Below are 18410 nucleotides of genomic sequence, written 5' to 3'. Positions count from 1 at the left end.
ACTTGGTGAAAGTTCAAAAGAGAGCTCGTGGTACATGGGATGGAAGGGAGTGAATCAATCATAAGTAAACGGGAAGTGTTTAGAGACAACACATCAGAATTTGAGTTCTACCCATTAAAGATGGATCAGCAGTTCCCAACTACCTGAAACTTTCTGCACAAGTTTTCTACAACTGGTTTTCCTCAGGGAGAAAATGCAACCTGATCAAGAGGTCTTCTCAGGCCTATACAAGTTGAACATTTATTTGCTATAGGCTTGACTTGACATTTTTTGTCCACCTGTTAAAATGGGTTTTTCTGGACAAGCTATGTTAGATGAAATCCTGACATCTCTTGGAGACACCTAAGCACAGTGGCTGAGAGAGCTAACACACAACAAAAGAGAATATAAACACATATATGGAGGACAGACTACTGGTGGCTTTTTCCATTATTTCTCTCTCAATCCAAGGTGGTTTGGAGAGTTTATCCACATTGCTAGAAACAACAGATACTGCTCAAAATATCTTTTTATTTTTATCCTTCTTTCTTTTATTTGCCTTACCTGCTCAGAACCAGACAACAAACTCTGAAATGTTATCACAGAGGGGAAAGCTCCCTGAGGCGAAATAATTTCAAAATTGAAAGAAGCAGGTAGTGTAAGTTCAGACCAAAAACCAGCCATATACCTTGACCTGAAATCCTCACATTCTCATGAGGACAAAAAAAGTCTTCAAAAGCTTTACTACAGACTTAGGAATAAGCTACAATGAATACATTCATCAATAAACACCATCTTATATGAATAACTACATTAAAGCAAGAGGGTCAGCACTAAAAAGAATTATGCTGAAATACTGTTTTCTCTGATTCAGTTAGAGGTTATTCCCTATGCAACAGTCTACACAGTAGAGGTGGTCCAATAGAGGGCCTGCAAAAAAATGCTTTAATGTTCTCTTCTGAGTTCAGCTTATAATTCAGATATTAATATTATTCACAGGTATTCTATGACAAATGCAAGGTATTTGTGAAAACATTACATATTTTAGCCTGTGTGGTTATTTGTCTGGCATACACATGGGAAGTACTTAAAGTTTCTGATAACTGAAAAAAAATGTTTTCCTCATTCTAGCATGGAATAAAAACTCCTAAAATTTTGTTTCCATTACATATGATAATACATCTTTATAAGGTTATTGCAATGTTTGCTCATCCAAAAATCAGTCTTAAGAAAATTTCAACTGGATGTGAGTTTCAAACAAGACTGAAGTTAAGTTGTCCCATGATGTGTGGTACAATAATGAATTCCTGCACATGTAAAAGAACCTGTGACTTCTTCCAAAGCAGAGGGCAAAAAGGTCAGATTTGGTTCACTACTTTTCCTACTGTAACTTAGTGAATCTGTACTACTGAACAGATTTGACATTCCTTATTTGCTGCATTAATGATAAAATCCCAAACCTACTGAGGTGAAAGATAAGCCCTCTTTTTATGGGAAATCCAGTTGAAAGGTGCTGAATACCAAAAGACAATTTTTTAACAGAAATGGTCTTACAACTCTATAAAGTAAGTGTTACCTCATCTCTTCAAAAAAGTAGTTGGAAAGTGGTTTTTTCATAGCAGTTAGAGGGCAGTACTCTCAACTAATGAAAATGCACAATTTCCTTACTTTATGGTAAGTACTTTATGTATTTAAAAATACAAGAAAATACCAAAATAATCTATATCCTGCATTTGAAACAACACATGGAAATGCAGAGGGCCAAGGAACAGAGGGAATGGACTTTGAAAACCAGTAGACAATGCTGGGTGAGTTACTGGATAAACTTTTCATGACCCCAAAGGTGCAAGGCCCATACTGCTGCTGAATCAAATCCTTCCCAGAGCTAAGGAAAATTGGGATGGAGCCAGAGTTTGAATTAATATGGAAAGGAGTATCTGAATAGAGAGAAAGGGTATTAAAGAGCTAAAATTGGGAATGTCAGAGCTGGGGAGGATGGTGAGAGGGAGGGCCAGGAGGGAGGAGGCGGCAATAGGGAGCAGCTCAGTGACTGGACAAGCAAGGAACCAGCAGGAAATATTCAAACTGAAGGTGCAAAAAGCCCTTCCCTGGTATCAACAGCTGCATGGTAAAGCACTAAGGAGTGGAAACTGAGTAGTCTGGTCTCTCCATGCCCTCTCAATGCTGTTTCTGACTGTTTATTACAAAGCAGCAGCACAACCCAAACATGATTCCCCCCATGACCGTGCAGCTGGGATACTGCTGAGGCCTGACATCCCCAGAAACAAAAATCTCTCCCTATTTCTTCCTCCTCACCACTTTAAAGCCCAGACAATGAAGAAGGGCAGAGGGCTTAGAGATGCAGGAATGCAATATGCCACTTCAAAATGAATTTCTGAAACAATAAACAGATTTTAATAGAAATCAGCTAGAAAAGAAAAAAAAAATTATATATGAAACATGAAATACTGCTGCTAGCAGAAGAAACAGGGATCATGAAAAAGCTCTCTCTGATGGTGACTGGAAACTGCATAAAAACTCATTTCGCTATAGAAACTTTGGATTAAGATTTCAGTAGAAAGATGTTCTGGCATATCAAAGAAACACCTGAGGAGGAGATATTGGTTTATGCTCCAGAACTCAGAAGCCCTCTTTCTCTAATGAAAGGTTTTACACACAGCATTCACATATACATGTATGAATAATTCATTAGAGATGAAATAGGTAGATATTAAGTGTAAATATCTAGGACAGGAATAGCCTTTTTTATTTAAAGCAAGGGGCACTAGAAGCAAGGTCCTGATTTTCAAAACTTGGTTTCCACTTCCATACTCTTAGCTGTTTCGAGCTCAAATGTAATCAGAATATGCACACACCTGAAGACAGAACAGGGGTGTGAAGGTCCAAGAGATATTAACTAATTCAAATAAACTACTAAGCATACAAAATTACAAAGGAGAAACAGCAACCTTTCCACTAGTCTAATGTAGCCCTATATGTATGAATATTAGGATTTGTTGTTTTGTTAACATTGGATGTTAGAGCCATTTGAAGTTTATTTAAGCTGAGCAAACACTTTTTGATGCTATTGTATCTGTAATGTAATCTCCAGCTCTTGCAGCTGTAATGGAATGGGAACAGTTGGGTCAATATACTTATTTTAATTTTAATGGTTTCACATATGTTATGACAGTTCTGGTGTGCATCTCATTTATGACACATGACCAGCACAACCACACCATGAAATATGGTGGGAGAAGGTCTTTCAGGGCAGCTGCTTGGAGATTCAGATTGTTCCACCAGTAAAGGAGTGAGAGATCCAAATCTGTGACATGCTGCTGTGGACAATGTGCTTGTACATCAAATTCCATTACTCATATCTGGCAGGACACTTCCTAGTGTTCTGTTAAAACAGCTCCCTTTTCATGTTAAAATCATTGAACTTGAAGACTCCTGCCTTCAGAAGCACCTTACAAACATTTGTTAACATACTTTCACTGATCTGTTCACTGCACTTTCACTCAGTGCTGCCTCCAGATAAGACAATAATTAATATTACTCCATGAAGAAGCAAACACACATATTTGTCTAAAGAGATTCCTATTTGCTTTCCAGCAAGTAGGCTGTCAATGCTTTGAGGTGGGTCTGACCATCTCCCTGTGGGTCACAACATTAATTACATCATGTTTTTACGGCTCAGTCCAGAAAAGGTTTGACTGTAGTTCATTACCACAGGTGAAAGCCACTGAAATTTGCTTGGATCCCTTAGTAACAGGAATTAGTCACGTCACACAAGGGTGGAAAATAAGCTGTTGTGTCTCTTGCTGAGAGATATTTCTCCTTTAACTGTTTCAGAGTTACATATTCCTGAGATTCCCGATGAGTAAGGAGGATTGAAAGGAATAATTTTAAGCAACCTCAACTCAAGTTTCTCCTGTATATGGAACAGGAGACTTTTTCTTCCTTTGATTTCTTAACTTGTAAAATAACCATGTTTACATGCTACAAAAGGGGTACAAAAATAGAAGCCAAGACAAAGTTTTAAAGATTAAGTACAAAGAATAGATTTATTATCCACAAACTCTTCTAGTAGCACAGATATTTCAGAGAGATTCAGAGCCACAGCATAATATCCAATAATCACCACTCATAGAGGCAAGCTCAGCACTTCTCAGATTACTGAAAGCAATAGAAATATCTAAGGGTTATGAAGAAAAAAAGTAAATACTTGCAACATAGTTTTTCCCTGAAATCCTGGACTGCATTCAATGGTTGGATCTCTCTCTCTCTCACACTGTCCTGAGACAAGGTGAAACCTACATTATATAAACACCACTTTTTTTTTTTTTCCTGGAAAATATCTGGCAGTTGGGAAGAACTTAGTGAAAGCAACTCAACTGCAGAGCACAATGGTCCTCTACAACAAGGTGTACTCCTCTTCTCCTTGACAGTGTTTTACATTTCCATGCCAATTTTATCACTGAAGATGAATGAAGCATTCTAAACTATTCCTTATTCAAAATATTCCTGTCTGAGCAAACATGTCTAAGACTCAACAAAGAAGGGTATACCTTACTATGCTACACAGTGCAGACAAAATAAGGAAGTTCTAAAATTCATTTTGGTACTGTGGAAATCTGAGCATGGGGAATAGAATTAAGCCCCCTCAAAACCAGGAAGAATTTTGTGATTAATCAGGATTAATTTGGCGAGCTCTCTTTCTGACTGAAAAAGGTTTTAAGAATGCATGAAAATTGCTTTCTCATATTTTGAGGCTATATGGTCAGACTAAGCGGCCTGAAATTAAGAAAATTGAGTTGCAGAGCTGCAAATAATGTGTGTATTGGAAATGCCTACTTACCAGGCTGTAAACTTGTCTCTTTCTCACCAGCAAAGCAGATTATAACACAAATCCAGAAAAATAACAACATGAAATATTCTTTAAAACAGTGTTTTGAATTTAAAAAGCAGATGAGTGCACTTTGCAGTGTTATCAGCCCATTATTAAAAACTTCCCCTACTTGGTACAAACAATGGAGACCTTTGAGATTCAAACAGCTGATTGTTTCTCTTTATGTCTTGAGAGATTTTCATCATGTTTTTGCCATAAAATTCAGGCAACTTAAAAGCAAAAGCTCTGATTAACTCCCAGGTGTACCAAATCAGCTTCTCAAACACCTGTTAAATTTGCAACATAGCCCTACAAATGTTTAGAATAAAGTTCTTCTGCTTACAGTGAGAACTTTCTTGAGTACTCCAGAACTGGCTGCCAGATACGAAAGGCTTTGTGTAGTCCTGCAGGAGGTTTCTGCATAGATTTAAACATCCTCAGCATCAACAAATGACAGCAGACAAACTATGAAAGCCTGACAGTGCTGGGCTGCCTTAGAGATGGTGACATAAGTGGCATCCTGTTCAGACACCACTGAAGGCATGAATCAATGACACTGCTCAAAGAAGGGAGTCAGACCTTCCAACAGATCTCAGCTTGTATGAACAACTGTACATAAGATGAAAGGGCTTATCAATTTAGAGATGCAAACAGGAAAAAAGCTTCTAATTTATCATGGTAAGTTTCAGGAACTGTAATGTGAAATTGCATAAAATTAGTTATGTGATGTCAGATTAATCCCTAGATGATCACAGGGGCAGGTTAAAATAGTATATGTATTTTTGCTGATTAAGGTAATAAAAAAGACCCAAATGTGACTTATTCCAGAGGTGAAAATCATCCAGCTTCATTAGAGTATGCAACTTACATATCCATAATTGTGAAAAGACACCACATAAATAAAGTAGAATAGATACTTAAGGGCTGTCACATTCACCCCACAAAACCACAGAATGGGTGAGGTGGGAAGAGACTTCTTGATCACCTTGTCCCACACTCCACCCTAGGGTCACCCAGAGTCAAGACTGTGCTCACCTGCATTTTGAGTATCTTCTGAGATGAAGAGGTGACAATCACTCTGAGCTACCTATGCCACTTTTCAACCATTACCACAGTACAAAATTATCCTGTTCTGATGGAATTTCACAGGTTATAATTTGTGCCTCTTGTCCTGTCACTGGATATTACTGAGAGGAGTCTGACTCCATCTTCTTCATTCCATCCCATTAGCTATTTGTACACACTGATAAAGTCCTCCAGAGCCTTCTCTTCACCACACTGAACACTGTTTGCTTTCTCAGCCTCTCCTCCCAGGAAAGATGCTCCAGTCCCTTAATTCTGTTCATGGTCCTTTCCTTGACCCACTCCAGTCAGTCAGTGCCTTTCTTGTACAGGGGAGCTCAGACCTAGAAACAGCACTACAGAAGTGGCCTCACCAGTGCTGTGTAGAGAAGCTCTTTATGCAATAGAAGTAATAAAAAAGGCAAGACATGGTCTGAGGAGTCTGCTCAAAGAAAAATTGGAAACATTTTATTTTATTGGGAGACCTCAACACAGAGCAACCAAAAATACTTCCAAAAGTATTTTTTCTTTCATTGCACTGGATTAATCTAAATTCTCTTATACCTAGAATCATTGTGGTCCATGCCAGGATTAAAATAATTCATCAGATTCTATAAAAATCTTCAGAAAAAAAAAATCTACATTACAATGAGGTCAATATTTCCAAAGTCATTGTCTCAAAATTATTTAATATTAAGAAGTCGTATAATATCACCCCACTCCTAGTCTTCACTGAGTTTTGGGAACAAGAATTATACACCTCTCTCTCTTTCTCTCTCTCTCTGTGCATGAGATAAAAAGTAGAGACGGACACAAAGATGGGGTGAATTAGAGACTCCATGGGATTCAATGCAGTTTCACCTGGTTTTGATACTGAAAGACACCGTTTCCATATAAATATACATTTGCACTCCAACCATATTGCTCAGAAATCACCATGGAGATATGCAACCGAAGTTAACATGATCATCATCTCCATAAAACAAATTCCACATGGAGTAAAAAAGGATATAAGACATCTCCTCCACAAAAGGATCAGTCTGAATTTTTATATACTGCTTCTTTGTGAAAGATCCAGGCTCAAGTAAAGCAGTTCAGGAACCATTTTTGACAAGTTTAAAATAGTCCTTCTAAAAACAAGTTATTGACCATTTATAGAAAATCTGCAGGAAAGCAAATTTAATTGCTATCATATGTCTGTCTATATAATGTGCCATCCTCTGGCACAAAAGGATTAACACTCATTGCCCCTCCAAATTCTGCACTGTATGTTCCATACATCCATTTCATTATTATGAACACAGCACTAAGCCCAGAATAATTAAAATGTAGGCACTTCAGTAATACCATTTATTTAGCATAGCCATATTTAACTCTATAAGGGTTTAACTCAATTTATCTCCTATAAGGTTTGAATTCTAAAAAAATATTCTGGATATGTATCAATTAATCGGGACTCTCTGCCAGAAGATTATTCACGGCTCAAATATACATTTTCTGAAACTTTCTTCAACTTTGCACAAGCTTTATTTAAGGGGATTACACTTTGAAGGCTTAACTATTGCTGGTTAAAAAAAAAACCACTAGAAATTGCTAAAACTTAGAAAAAACCTTTTGAAAATACAAACTGAAAAGTTGTAGTCAATTAAAAACACCATTAATTCAATGACTGCACTGCAGTTTAGCCTTCTCCATTAATTTTATTCCATCTGTATATTTAGGGATGTGATTTGTTTACTTCTTTCATTGCACAGGAACAGCTGCACAATCAGTCACTAAACTGATTGCAAGAAAATTGAGCTGATAACCTTATTATATATCAAGTGTACTTAATATCTTATACATTTACTAAAATGAAATTTTTTACATATATGAATGAAAGTAGAAGACAAAAACAACTGGAGTCTGCAGTGTGTGCTAGCAATCATTGCGGGTGGGTAAACTGACAACATGTAACTGCATATTAAGACAAATGTAGAATTTAGACGAAGTATTCCATCTCTTTTCAGATGTATACTTTTAAACCTCAGGAACTGTTTTCAGTAGATGTCATGCCTTTTAACTTGAAAAAAGATAAGCGCAAATAAGCTCCCAATTGTCTCCCCAATATGTAAACCACATCTCGGGCTGCTGTCTCTGTTTCGCCTTTGAAGTTTCCCTGAAATGTCATGTGTTGTGAAGACTGCTGTGCATAAGCAAGACAATTTGCTCACTCTCAGAATTCTTACCGGTTTCCACTGCTATTTGGTATCCAGCCTCTAGTCTCCGAGATGACCTTTCCAGCCTCTCTGTGTTATCGAGCAGATGTGCCCTCTGAAAAAGAAAAGGGAAGAGAGAGAAAAAAAAAAAAAAAAAAATTCAGGCAGCAGCCCACAATGTTCTCTCCCCCTTTTTAATTGTGCTTTCATATTCCAAAACATAAAAATATCCACGTATATTTTATGGAACTGTCTGTTACAAGGACCACTGGAAGGGGCAGGTTCTGTGATCAATCATAATTACATGTACCAATCATTTTTGTTTTGAAACATGGAATATCTGCTTCACTCTTCTTGCATGAACCCACAAATCAGAATGCAACTATTACGTGGGAAACCTGCCTGAAGAGCATTTCCAAAATAGATTTCTCTGTGACACATGCATGCAAGCACCCATGATTTCTATTCAACTACAGTTTGATGAAACCATCACTTTAAATGCAAGTGATAGTTTTTAATATGAAGTTAATTTTCAGCAGAGGATATATTTCCTTTATGTGTACTACTCGAGTGAGGTGATAAAAACAACAAGCTATTCATACAGAATACTGAACAGCATGAATATTCTTCAGACTGTTTGATGTAAAAAGATGTAGAAACAAAACACTGGTTTCTCCATTTACATCTCTTATGCCTAAATATATGTGAATATATAAATAATATGCACAGATTCAGGTATAAAATATTTTTCCCAGATGTCATTTGCCCATTTATAACATAATGTAACATATTTATAATATATTTGCCATATACAACAATAAACTGTGGTGAAAATGCATCTTTCAATGCATTTTTACTTGGGGAGTCCATAATGGTGAAAAAGCAAAATTATTATTTTCATTAGTTTTTCCTCCATCCAAAACACCAACATTTCACCATGTAAGCTTATTTCCTTTGAAAATTTGATCCTGGACTAGCTCTAATCAAGTCATCAAAAATATAAGCCACCCCCTCTCCCTCCCACTAATCACACACACCTTTCCAAGCACTCCTTTACCCAAAAACCACATTTTGGATATTTGTCAAAAAATATTCCCTACAACTTTGCCTTGTTGACAGATGTCATTTTAAAATGGAAGAAATGCTTTCTAATAATAATAAAAAAAGGAGGTGCCATACATATTATCTGAGTGGCTGTCTACCGAAACGATCTACCTTGCTCTAATGAGCCCCTATGGATCTTGGGAGATGCAAGCTGTATTGACATGCACACTTAAGCTAATACACCTAGACCAGTGCCTCCAAGCTCTAGCAGCCAGGGATGCTGACAGAATATCTCGCTTCTATCTTCAAAGAAAGGAAGTGATTAGTATGTTATCATTACCATTCAAAACGTGATTTCCCTATTCCCTCCCGGCATAGGTGACACATCTCTGAGATGCGGCCAGACGATCGAGGCAGCTAAAGCCACATCAAAGCTTGCCTTGAATTTTTTTTCTTTTTTTTTTTTTCCCCCCTCTCTTTTTCTTTTTTTGGAAATCATTAAAACAATGCATTTAGATCAGCATAGATAGGACCCAATGTGAAGGTCAGAAAAGCTGCAATAACAGTCTATAATAATTAATAGACTTGTCTAATACACAGTGGATAGGTTAAGAGAAAATTGCAAAAAAGGCTTTTGCATTCATGGGGGGCAGGCCACCAAGAAAAAAATAATCAGTGCAAGCACTTAATAAAATTTAAAACCACAAGCTACAATGCTGTAATTGAAATCATGACAGTAACTAGAGTGGCGCATGTTCTTAGTACTCATGGTCAATCTAGATAATTAGTGTTAATTTTGCTTAATTATTTTTAAAAAGGTGTCTTTTCATAACATCTGCTGGTTCCTCTTTATTGTCCATTAGAAGAAAAAAAATAGGACAGTGCCTTTCTCCAAACAGTACCCCTCCAAATGATACTGAACTAGTGTTAAGTATTTTAAACTTTGTAAAAACCCTCAGAAACCTAACCCTCACATAGATGTCTCTCAAGAAAGAAAAGTAAAAGGGGAAGAGGGTGGGAGGTGTGGGGCATAAAAAGAAGGAGTTTAGAGGGTAAGAATCCTAAAAGTTAGAGAGGAGATACTTAAAAAACCACTAAAGGCTGGGAGTGAGCACAAGGAGTAGAACACTGATCACAGAACAGATGTACAGGGCTGTATACGGGAAATGAAAACCCCATCCCGCAGTGTTAAGGGAGAGAGGGGGAAATAATCAGATTTCACATCACAAGGAGAAAGAGCTACCCAGCAAAGAATTAACGTTTGCCTGTATATTTTTCTATACCATTTAAGCCACATTTAAATAAAATAAATTCAGTTCAGTCTTACTGTGAGCAATTAGAATACTAAAGCCCTGTGAACTTGGTGCTAACACTAACTCGGAGCCGTTTCTTAAATTGATTTCAGAGCCTTTCCACCCAAGGCATTCTATAATGAAACCTAATTTTATTATAAAGGGTGGTGTCATTTACATTGTTTGGATTTAGAGGCACCCTGTCCTTTGGACATGAAATCAATGCCCTGTAGCAGCAGCTGATGCTTTCAACTGCTTCCCACCCCTCCCCAAATTCCTTCTCCCACAGTATCCCCTGCACTCTGTGAGGAGGGTAGCAAGGTGATTCAGTCTGTCTCACAGCTTCAGAAACAGCTTCTATCTGGAGTTATATAAGGAAGTTTTGCAAAGTGGCATGCTATCACTAGAGATTTAGTCATTCCATGTGGGCTGGATTCAAACTGAGATCTCAGGAGCTCAAAAGACAGAGCAACACAGCCTCCACGGAAGCCTGTGTACGGCAAGTGTGTGAGAATAGAGCCTTGTAATGAGAGGAAGCACAGGTTTTATTAACAAACAGTATGGCAAACCACAATTTCTTTTAAGATCACTTCATACCTCCTTAGGAGAACTATAATTGGGGATGCCTTGATGTTTTGCTCTATGACGAGTTAAGAATTATGCCTGAGTCACTGTACTAGCCTTCATTTAAACTTTAATGTGCATTTTGCATTGGGTATAAAAACACCACTGCATTTACAACCTATCCAACACAGAGTGGGTACTTACATGCAGAGAACAGAATGACAACAATTGGGTTTTAAATTATTTTTCTCTCTACCAGCACAATTTTCTTCAAGGCAAACAAAATAAAGGGATTTATTACTTTATTTTCTGCTGCTTTCACCATATGCAGAGAGAGCAAAAAGTAACTTATGAAGCTAGCAAGGAAAAGCAAAAAAAAAAAGAAAATTACCAGAAGCAATGTCAATGGTATTTAGGTGGCTAACAGAGGATTTATAAAATCCAAAAGGTGTAACTGAGTTCAATATAGCTCCCAAGTTGCAGCCCTTTGCAATAACACCCTGAATATTCTTACTAGTCTTCATAGCTATTTCAAAAATAAAAGCAGATAAGCAGCAGCTTTGTTTTTACGTATAATTAAATTTTCAGAGTGAATTTAAAAATTAGGAATCTTTATAAAACTATAATCTTACGTTTGCAAACAAAAATGATCCTACTCTTTGCAAAAGCACAGGAACAGACATGCAGGTGCTGCTAAAGGGATGAGAAAATGAACCTTGTTCTTCTGAAAAACCTCAGAAATCAGGCTATACAAACCCTTGCAACAATACTGTCATCTGTTTAAATACTGGGACTATTGGGGAGGGGAGCTCAGCAGTGGTGGGAAGGCTTTCATGTGGTTGCATGTTTATTTTATTTAATTTTTTTTTTGTTAACTCTTTTACTCTGCAGCCTTTACATATTAATATCAGCTCTATGAGAAGAGGGGGGAAATAAAGCATTTGGGGAACTAGTGAAGAATCTTTGTATCACAAATACCTACCTGTTTTTAAGAATTCTCTGTAACTGTCTTTAATCTGGTTACTTTACAATTCTTTGTCATCACCATTTCTAAAACTCACAAATCCTTTCCTGCAGAGTTCAGTATGTATTACTGATACATTACTGGTGGGCACACATGTTCCACAAAGAAGATACCAGACAAATAAGAGATGTTAAAATACTTGTGCTTCTAAATATATTTATTCAAATACTTCACTGGTCCAAGCTTTCCGTATGAAATCCTTCAGAAATCTGACCTGTAAGTAAACTTGACTTTACTCAGCCCTTCTTTTCAATGGCTACTAGGAAATAATAAAAAAATAGCAGTTCAAATACTGCTACTGCTTTTGCTACAACAGTAAGCAAAAGCAGAGATTAATTTCAGAAAATATACCGAAACATTTGAGAAACTGACCATTAAAACAGGCTTCTTTCTAAATATTTATGAGTTGTTTTATAACTGGAAGAAAGGTGTTCTGGAATACTGATCTCTAGTGTTACACCTACAGATCTACAGCATTCACAAATAAATAATAAATATTGATATGTCTGTAGGTCTCTCTACCTCTACTGTATTTTCAGTGGGTGTACGATACCCAGTATAATACATAAGATATTTAAATACCTCACACAAATCTCAAAACACTGTGAAAAACCGTGTAATTTTAAAAATGTTTCAGCAAAGGTTTATACTAAAGCAATGCTTTCACTTTCAATACCAGTGTATAAATGTACTTTCCCTATCAAAGATTTTGTGATGCAAACATGATTATTACTGTACCTGATTTGATCATGGTATTCTTGGAAAGATCAAATAATAGAGTTTTTTCCACCCTTCTTTTTCTAGTGCCTTTTTAAAAAATTCCACTATCAAAGAATGTTAATTTCTAAGGACTGATCTAGAGATTCCTATGTAAGTATACAATTATTAGGGAAGAAGAGGCACAACAGTGAATATTTTAAAGCAATGTAATCAATATTTTTACTTTGTGTAGATTTCCCTGCAACAATGAACAAAAAGATCTACTTCAGATTTAGAAACTCAGCTTTAAAGGGAAAGCTAGACAACAAAAAGCAAGAAAGTACTCACCTCTTCACGTAATTTTATCAACTGCAACATGAACGCACAAAAAAGATAAAAAGGAAAGAAATGGCAGGAAAGAAAGATCAGTTGTGTGACAGGATACAGAATTAACATTGACAATTTATCTGTTTACATGTTTAGCATTTAAAAATCACAGACAAACACATTAAAAGAACCTAAACATAGACTACATGCAGAGTTTTTTGAACGAATAAAGATCACTTTCTCACACTGTCACATTAAACAAAGAGAATAGTGTGAAATTCTCTTTTAAACCACATCTAAGACACCATCATGAAATAAAGGGGAATGACTTCATAGAAGTCTATATTATAAAGAAAAAACAAGTTTACTATTCCTCTCTTCGAAGATTGTACAGCTGAAGTGGTTTTGTATATACAAGTTTTCAGAATGTTTTCTGTATATTTTAGTTCTGACAACTGATTTATTTTACTAGCAGATCTAACTTATTAATAGATGACTGCACCTTTATAGCATATATTTCAGTATTTCCATTTTTATATACCTGAGTTCTACTGCAACTACATTATTTAATTTTATTATTGAACTTCATATTGAAATTTCTGGTTTCTGCCAGGTAAAAAAAAATGAAGCAGCTTATTAAATGTCTCAGAACTATGATTTATTGAATAGCATATTAAAGATAGACAAAGGAATAGGGAACAACATGAAACATATTTCTCTCAAAAAAGACCTATTCCAGGTTCTTGATCCAGACCACTATACAGCGTCTATATATATTTATATATATATATATATATATATATATATATATATATAAATATATACACATAGGGGGTGTGTGTATGCTTATATAGTATATAAATTTATGTTTATTTATTTATGCTTGTAAATCAACACAATCTAACACAAACAACATTGCTCTGGCAGCTTTACTATAAAACTAAATAAAACCCCAGCCTGATTATCAAGCTATGTTCTAATATACTCGCCCCTTCTAGAGATAGATAAATTATTTGTACTGGAACAAAATGTATAATTACTCACAACAATTATCTGCACAAGAATGGCCCTTTATAAAAAAATTACAGTTCTCTCACTGATTCCAGTTCGAAATTACAACAGCAACACAATTATCTCAGTTTATGCTGATACTTCACCTACAGTTTCATAACACTAATTTTCAACACATGTGTAAGCTGAGAATGTTTACTACTAATAAAGTCTCACCAGCATGAAGGAAACAAAAGAACCTCCATTATTCTCTATTGTCTCATATGGCTGGTCTAAAACCGAAGGTTTGCCTCACCCCGTTACCAAAAGGGACAAGAGCTCTAATGAGATGGAATTAGGGGGGCTCCTACACTACCCCAAGCTGAACTGGGCCAGCTCTCCTGCACCCAGCTAAAGGAACTTTGCTACAATTTGGTATAAAGAAAACTGCACTGCTGGGCAAACCAGTGCTTAAATTCGAGTGCTTGGCCTATCATAAATTGGTCTCTTTCTCCAGCTCTTCCCCCCCTTTTTCCCCCAAAAAGGCAAACATTAAGGCTCTTTAGAAAGAGACGATCTGGGAGTTGATCACATAGCTATCTTTTCTTTCTGAGGCCACCATTCTTCAGTTGGCTATGATACTTAAAGGGCCAAAGTTTAAAACGACTCTCCCGCAATAGAGCCCGTCCGGGCATGCCACCCTGCTATAATCAATGAGAGTTTTAAAATGCTGCACATTTGCTTTTTCAATAGGTCCCAAACAAAAATGTTCTATCTTGTTTGTGCTGCATGGCTGAATTTAAGCTCTGCATGGGATTTGCAGCTAAGCTTAGTAATGGGAGAGGGTTGGGGTTTTTTTAACATTGGCTGAAACATATTCATTCAAATTAACAAAAGATGTATTTTTCCCCCATTTAACAATGCTCTTGATGAAAATGTGTTACCTTTACATTTCTATTTTGAAACATTATTTTTATTGTGCTCACTCCTGAACTGTAAACAGCGTTAAGCCGTGCACAGCCACCATTTTAGGTTACAATAATCAGCATATTTTTGAAACAAAGATTATTTTTTCTTCTTTTTTTTATTCTTTTATTTGCAATACAGAATTCGATACCAGAGGTAATCTGCTCTTTTGTAAGCTAAAAAAAAACCCAAAATCTGGTTTACGCTGGTTTGAACCAGCGGAATCTCTTGTGGCTAAGCCTTCTGCTGTGACTAAAATCAAAACTGCACCACAGAGAGCGAGGGAGCAAGATGGGATGTGTGTGAGTGTGTGAGTGTGCACGCACGCGTGTGGCCGCGAGGCTCCTCACGTGACCCAAAACTACCGAATTTTTTTGAAAAAGCTGATAACGCCACCGCCGTCTCTGTCCGCATACAGATAACGAATAAATGCTGAACTCTATTAAACGCCCTTTACACATTATCGTGGGTCGAACACACAATTTTCTGAACTTATGATGACAGTCTATTTATTTTGCTATAAACCCTCGGCATGTAACGAACAGATTTGTGTCTGGTAATGATCTGCTCTGCCAGGGCTATATGAAATGATACCGACCTTCTTTAGATCTTGGCGAATTAAATTGACCAACTTCACCCCCTGGTCTGTAGCTGAAGTTTGACACACTTTATGCACAGCAAGCCCAAATCTAATATTATCACAACTTTGTAGTCAGGAATTAAGTAGACACAAAATATTTGTTCACCATGAATCACATATAGAATGTATGGGTTTACGAATATGCAGTCCAACCCAATGTGAATTTATTTAAACTTATTAATGATCATAGCTGCAAAAGAGAAAGGAACACTGTTACACCTCAAAAAAGTTGATAATACTGAGCTTCACATAATTTCAGTCGAGAGAAATTTCTGATTTAACCCAACATACATTTCCTCAAAAATTTCTGACTTGCTACATAAAACAGTTCTATTATTATAAAAGTGAAGCTACAACTTTAGGTAGTGTATCACTGCACTGAAAAACTCAAAAGTTTCAAGGGATTTGCTAAATGCTGGTGGCCAGGATGACAAACAAGACTTGAAAGCAACAGCCTTTTTTAAGACCACTCCTAGAAAATAAATAATAACCCAATGCACACAGTAGTTTTTTGGGATTGGGTTTGTAAGGTGAAACTTTTTTTTTTTGATGCAAGAAGGGACATCTCTTGATTTTCAACCTCTGAGTGCCTCATCTGACTACATTCACATGCTTCAAATTAAGAAGAAATTAACGTATGTTAAGCAATGACTTCAGTGAACTCTAGAATCATTAAGAGCACTATATCACTGCCTGTCTCATGAAAACAAGCTGCACTTGTTTCAAAAGAAACTTTCAATAGCAGAATTATATAATTCTTACAACTTCTTACAGGAAATGCCTATATGCTCTATCTGGCAAAATCAGTTAAATTTTGGTACAACCATTAGAAGGGACCTGTATTCCAAGTTATTCTAAGTGTCATCTAGACACGATGGCTGCTACTTTTGGGAGACATGTTGGGAAAATGAAGACAAAAGAAAAATCACCATTACCTATTCTTCAATCTGTTCTTTGTACTTCAGTATTTCTTCTGAGAGACCAACTGGAAACTTATACCTACCATCCTATTCATTACAGATTATAACTTAGCTGGGGTTTGCTATAATTGTACCTTTGAAACTCCACTGAAAAAAAGAGAAGCTAAATGAGGAAAAGATCCAGATAATTTAGTTTTCCAATAGTGATCTGTTTTATTTGTAGTTTTTTAATACAGTCATACTAGCCAGCAAGCATTAAATTCCTTTTGTCTTCTCTCACCACAAAAACATCAAGCAAATGTTTATCACAATGACAAAGACCAACATCTTATATCTCGTCTGCCTCTGGGTAACAACCCTGACTACTCAGGTATTCAATATTTCTATTGGCGGATTTTACCAATTTTTGCGGTTTGGTACAGGAGCAATTCTGAGCTAGCAACTTTTTTCAACACCTCCTCTGTCAGAAAAGGAATCCTTTCTCTCCTCTTTCACAGTTGGTGACTGAATTGGGGAAAAAAATCCAAGTATTTTTCAGAAAAACTAATTTAAACTAATCCAAACGGATTGAGAAGTAAAAATCCTACAACATTAGGGTCAGGATCAGTCCACGTACCTGTATTTATTTCCATGAGACAAAACAAAAGCATGCATTTGAAACATCTTCAAGTATTTTACATGGCTTTAAGTTATACCTGAGCATCCTTTCATCATTTACTCCAAGTTTTCTACTGATATAAAAATGCATAGGAGTGAAAGCACATTAAACCTGGGGTTACTGAGTTGAACACGACAATATCTCACATTCAGTGTCTGGTAAGGAACCAAATCTACACTTGACTTTGAAAGCTGCACATTCTAATAAGCTCAATACCAGCTGAAGTTTTTGCACTACCTGCTTGCACCCGTATCTACATGTGTATAAGTACAGGGATAAAAAAAGATATTTAATAAGAAAAAGAGAATATGAAATTTATTATTGAAACAACACAATAAATAATATATTTTAAAAATCCTGGCATTCACATATTTAAAAGAAATTAGGTGACTCCTTTATGGTGCTATTTAATTATATTTTTCAAGAAAGGAATGAAGAATTTTAAAAGGTACAGAGGTAATAATTTCAAGTTGGACTACAGAAAAGGATTTTGATTACCTAAAAAACTGTACAAGTGTCCTTCGGCAGACAAATTTTTCTTCTATGTAAACAGTGGTCATTTGGAAGAAAAAGCCCAAAGTTGACAAATGGTTGAAGGTATCATTTAGCTCCTTGAGATGAGAACATGTCTCTTTCACCAAGTTTGGAAAAAAGACCATCAGTCACAGCAAGTGCTCACGTGAACCAGTTATTTAAACATTCTTTAAAAAGTGAAAATAAAATATTTTATCTTATCCTTACACATAAGATATTCTGTTATAAGTAAAGCTTCTTATCACAATTGCCCTTTTATGTCTGAATTCACACTTCTTTTTTTTCTTGAAATGTAAAAGTAGCAGCACCTTAAGAGAAATAAAATGAGAACCTTAAGAGTTTCACAGGACTTCATTTACAATCTTGACATACAGACTGTGAAACTCTTCTCCCCAAAATAATCTTTTCCATAAATTAATTATTTAGGTATAAAATCACCCCTTTATTTTACTCAAATTTTGGAATCTCCCCTTTCTATCATATATAAATATGAAGCTTAACATCCTTTAAATTTAAGTCTTCACATAGATATCACAGCTGCTATACTCCAGTCTTATGTCTTCAGATAATGTATCCTGCGTCTAATTTCATTCATGTATGAATTAAAGTCTATTACACAGTT

General features: G+C 36.1%; 1 protein-coding gene across 4 annotated transcripts in view; it reads right to left on the bottom strand.

Moving 5' to 3' along the window:
• Positions 1–18410, bottom strand: part of VTI1A (vesicle transport through interaction with t-SNAREs 1A) — a 256795-nt gene that overhangs the window by 186736 nt on the left and 51649 nt on the right. For 2 of the 4 annotated variants that reach the window (XM_018910609.3, XM_009087180.4), the window contains exons 5-6: positions 13102–13122; positions 8161–8245 (exon numbers count right to left, since the gene is read on the bottom strand). In XM_018910609.3, coding sequence (XP_018766154.1) covers positions 8161–8245; positions 13102–13122 — 106 coding nt within the window. The remainder of the gene's footprint in view (positions 1–8160; positions 8246–13101; positions 13123–18410) is intronic. The other 2 variants (XM_018910611.3, XM_009087181.4) reach the window with 1 other exon arrangement.

Source organism: Serinus canaria, chromosome 6, assembly GCF_022539315.1.
Source record: "Serinus canaria isolate serCan28SL12 chromosome 6, serCan2020, whole genome shotgun sequence".
Classification (NCBI taxonomy): domain Eukaryota; kingdom Metazoa; phylum Chordata; class Aves; order Passeriformes; family Fringillidae; genus Serinus; species Serinus canaria.
The sequence above is the reverse complement of the archived record's forward strand: the minus strand, read 5'-3'. Positions and strand labels throughout refer to the sequence as shown.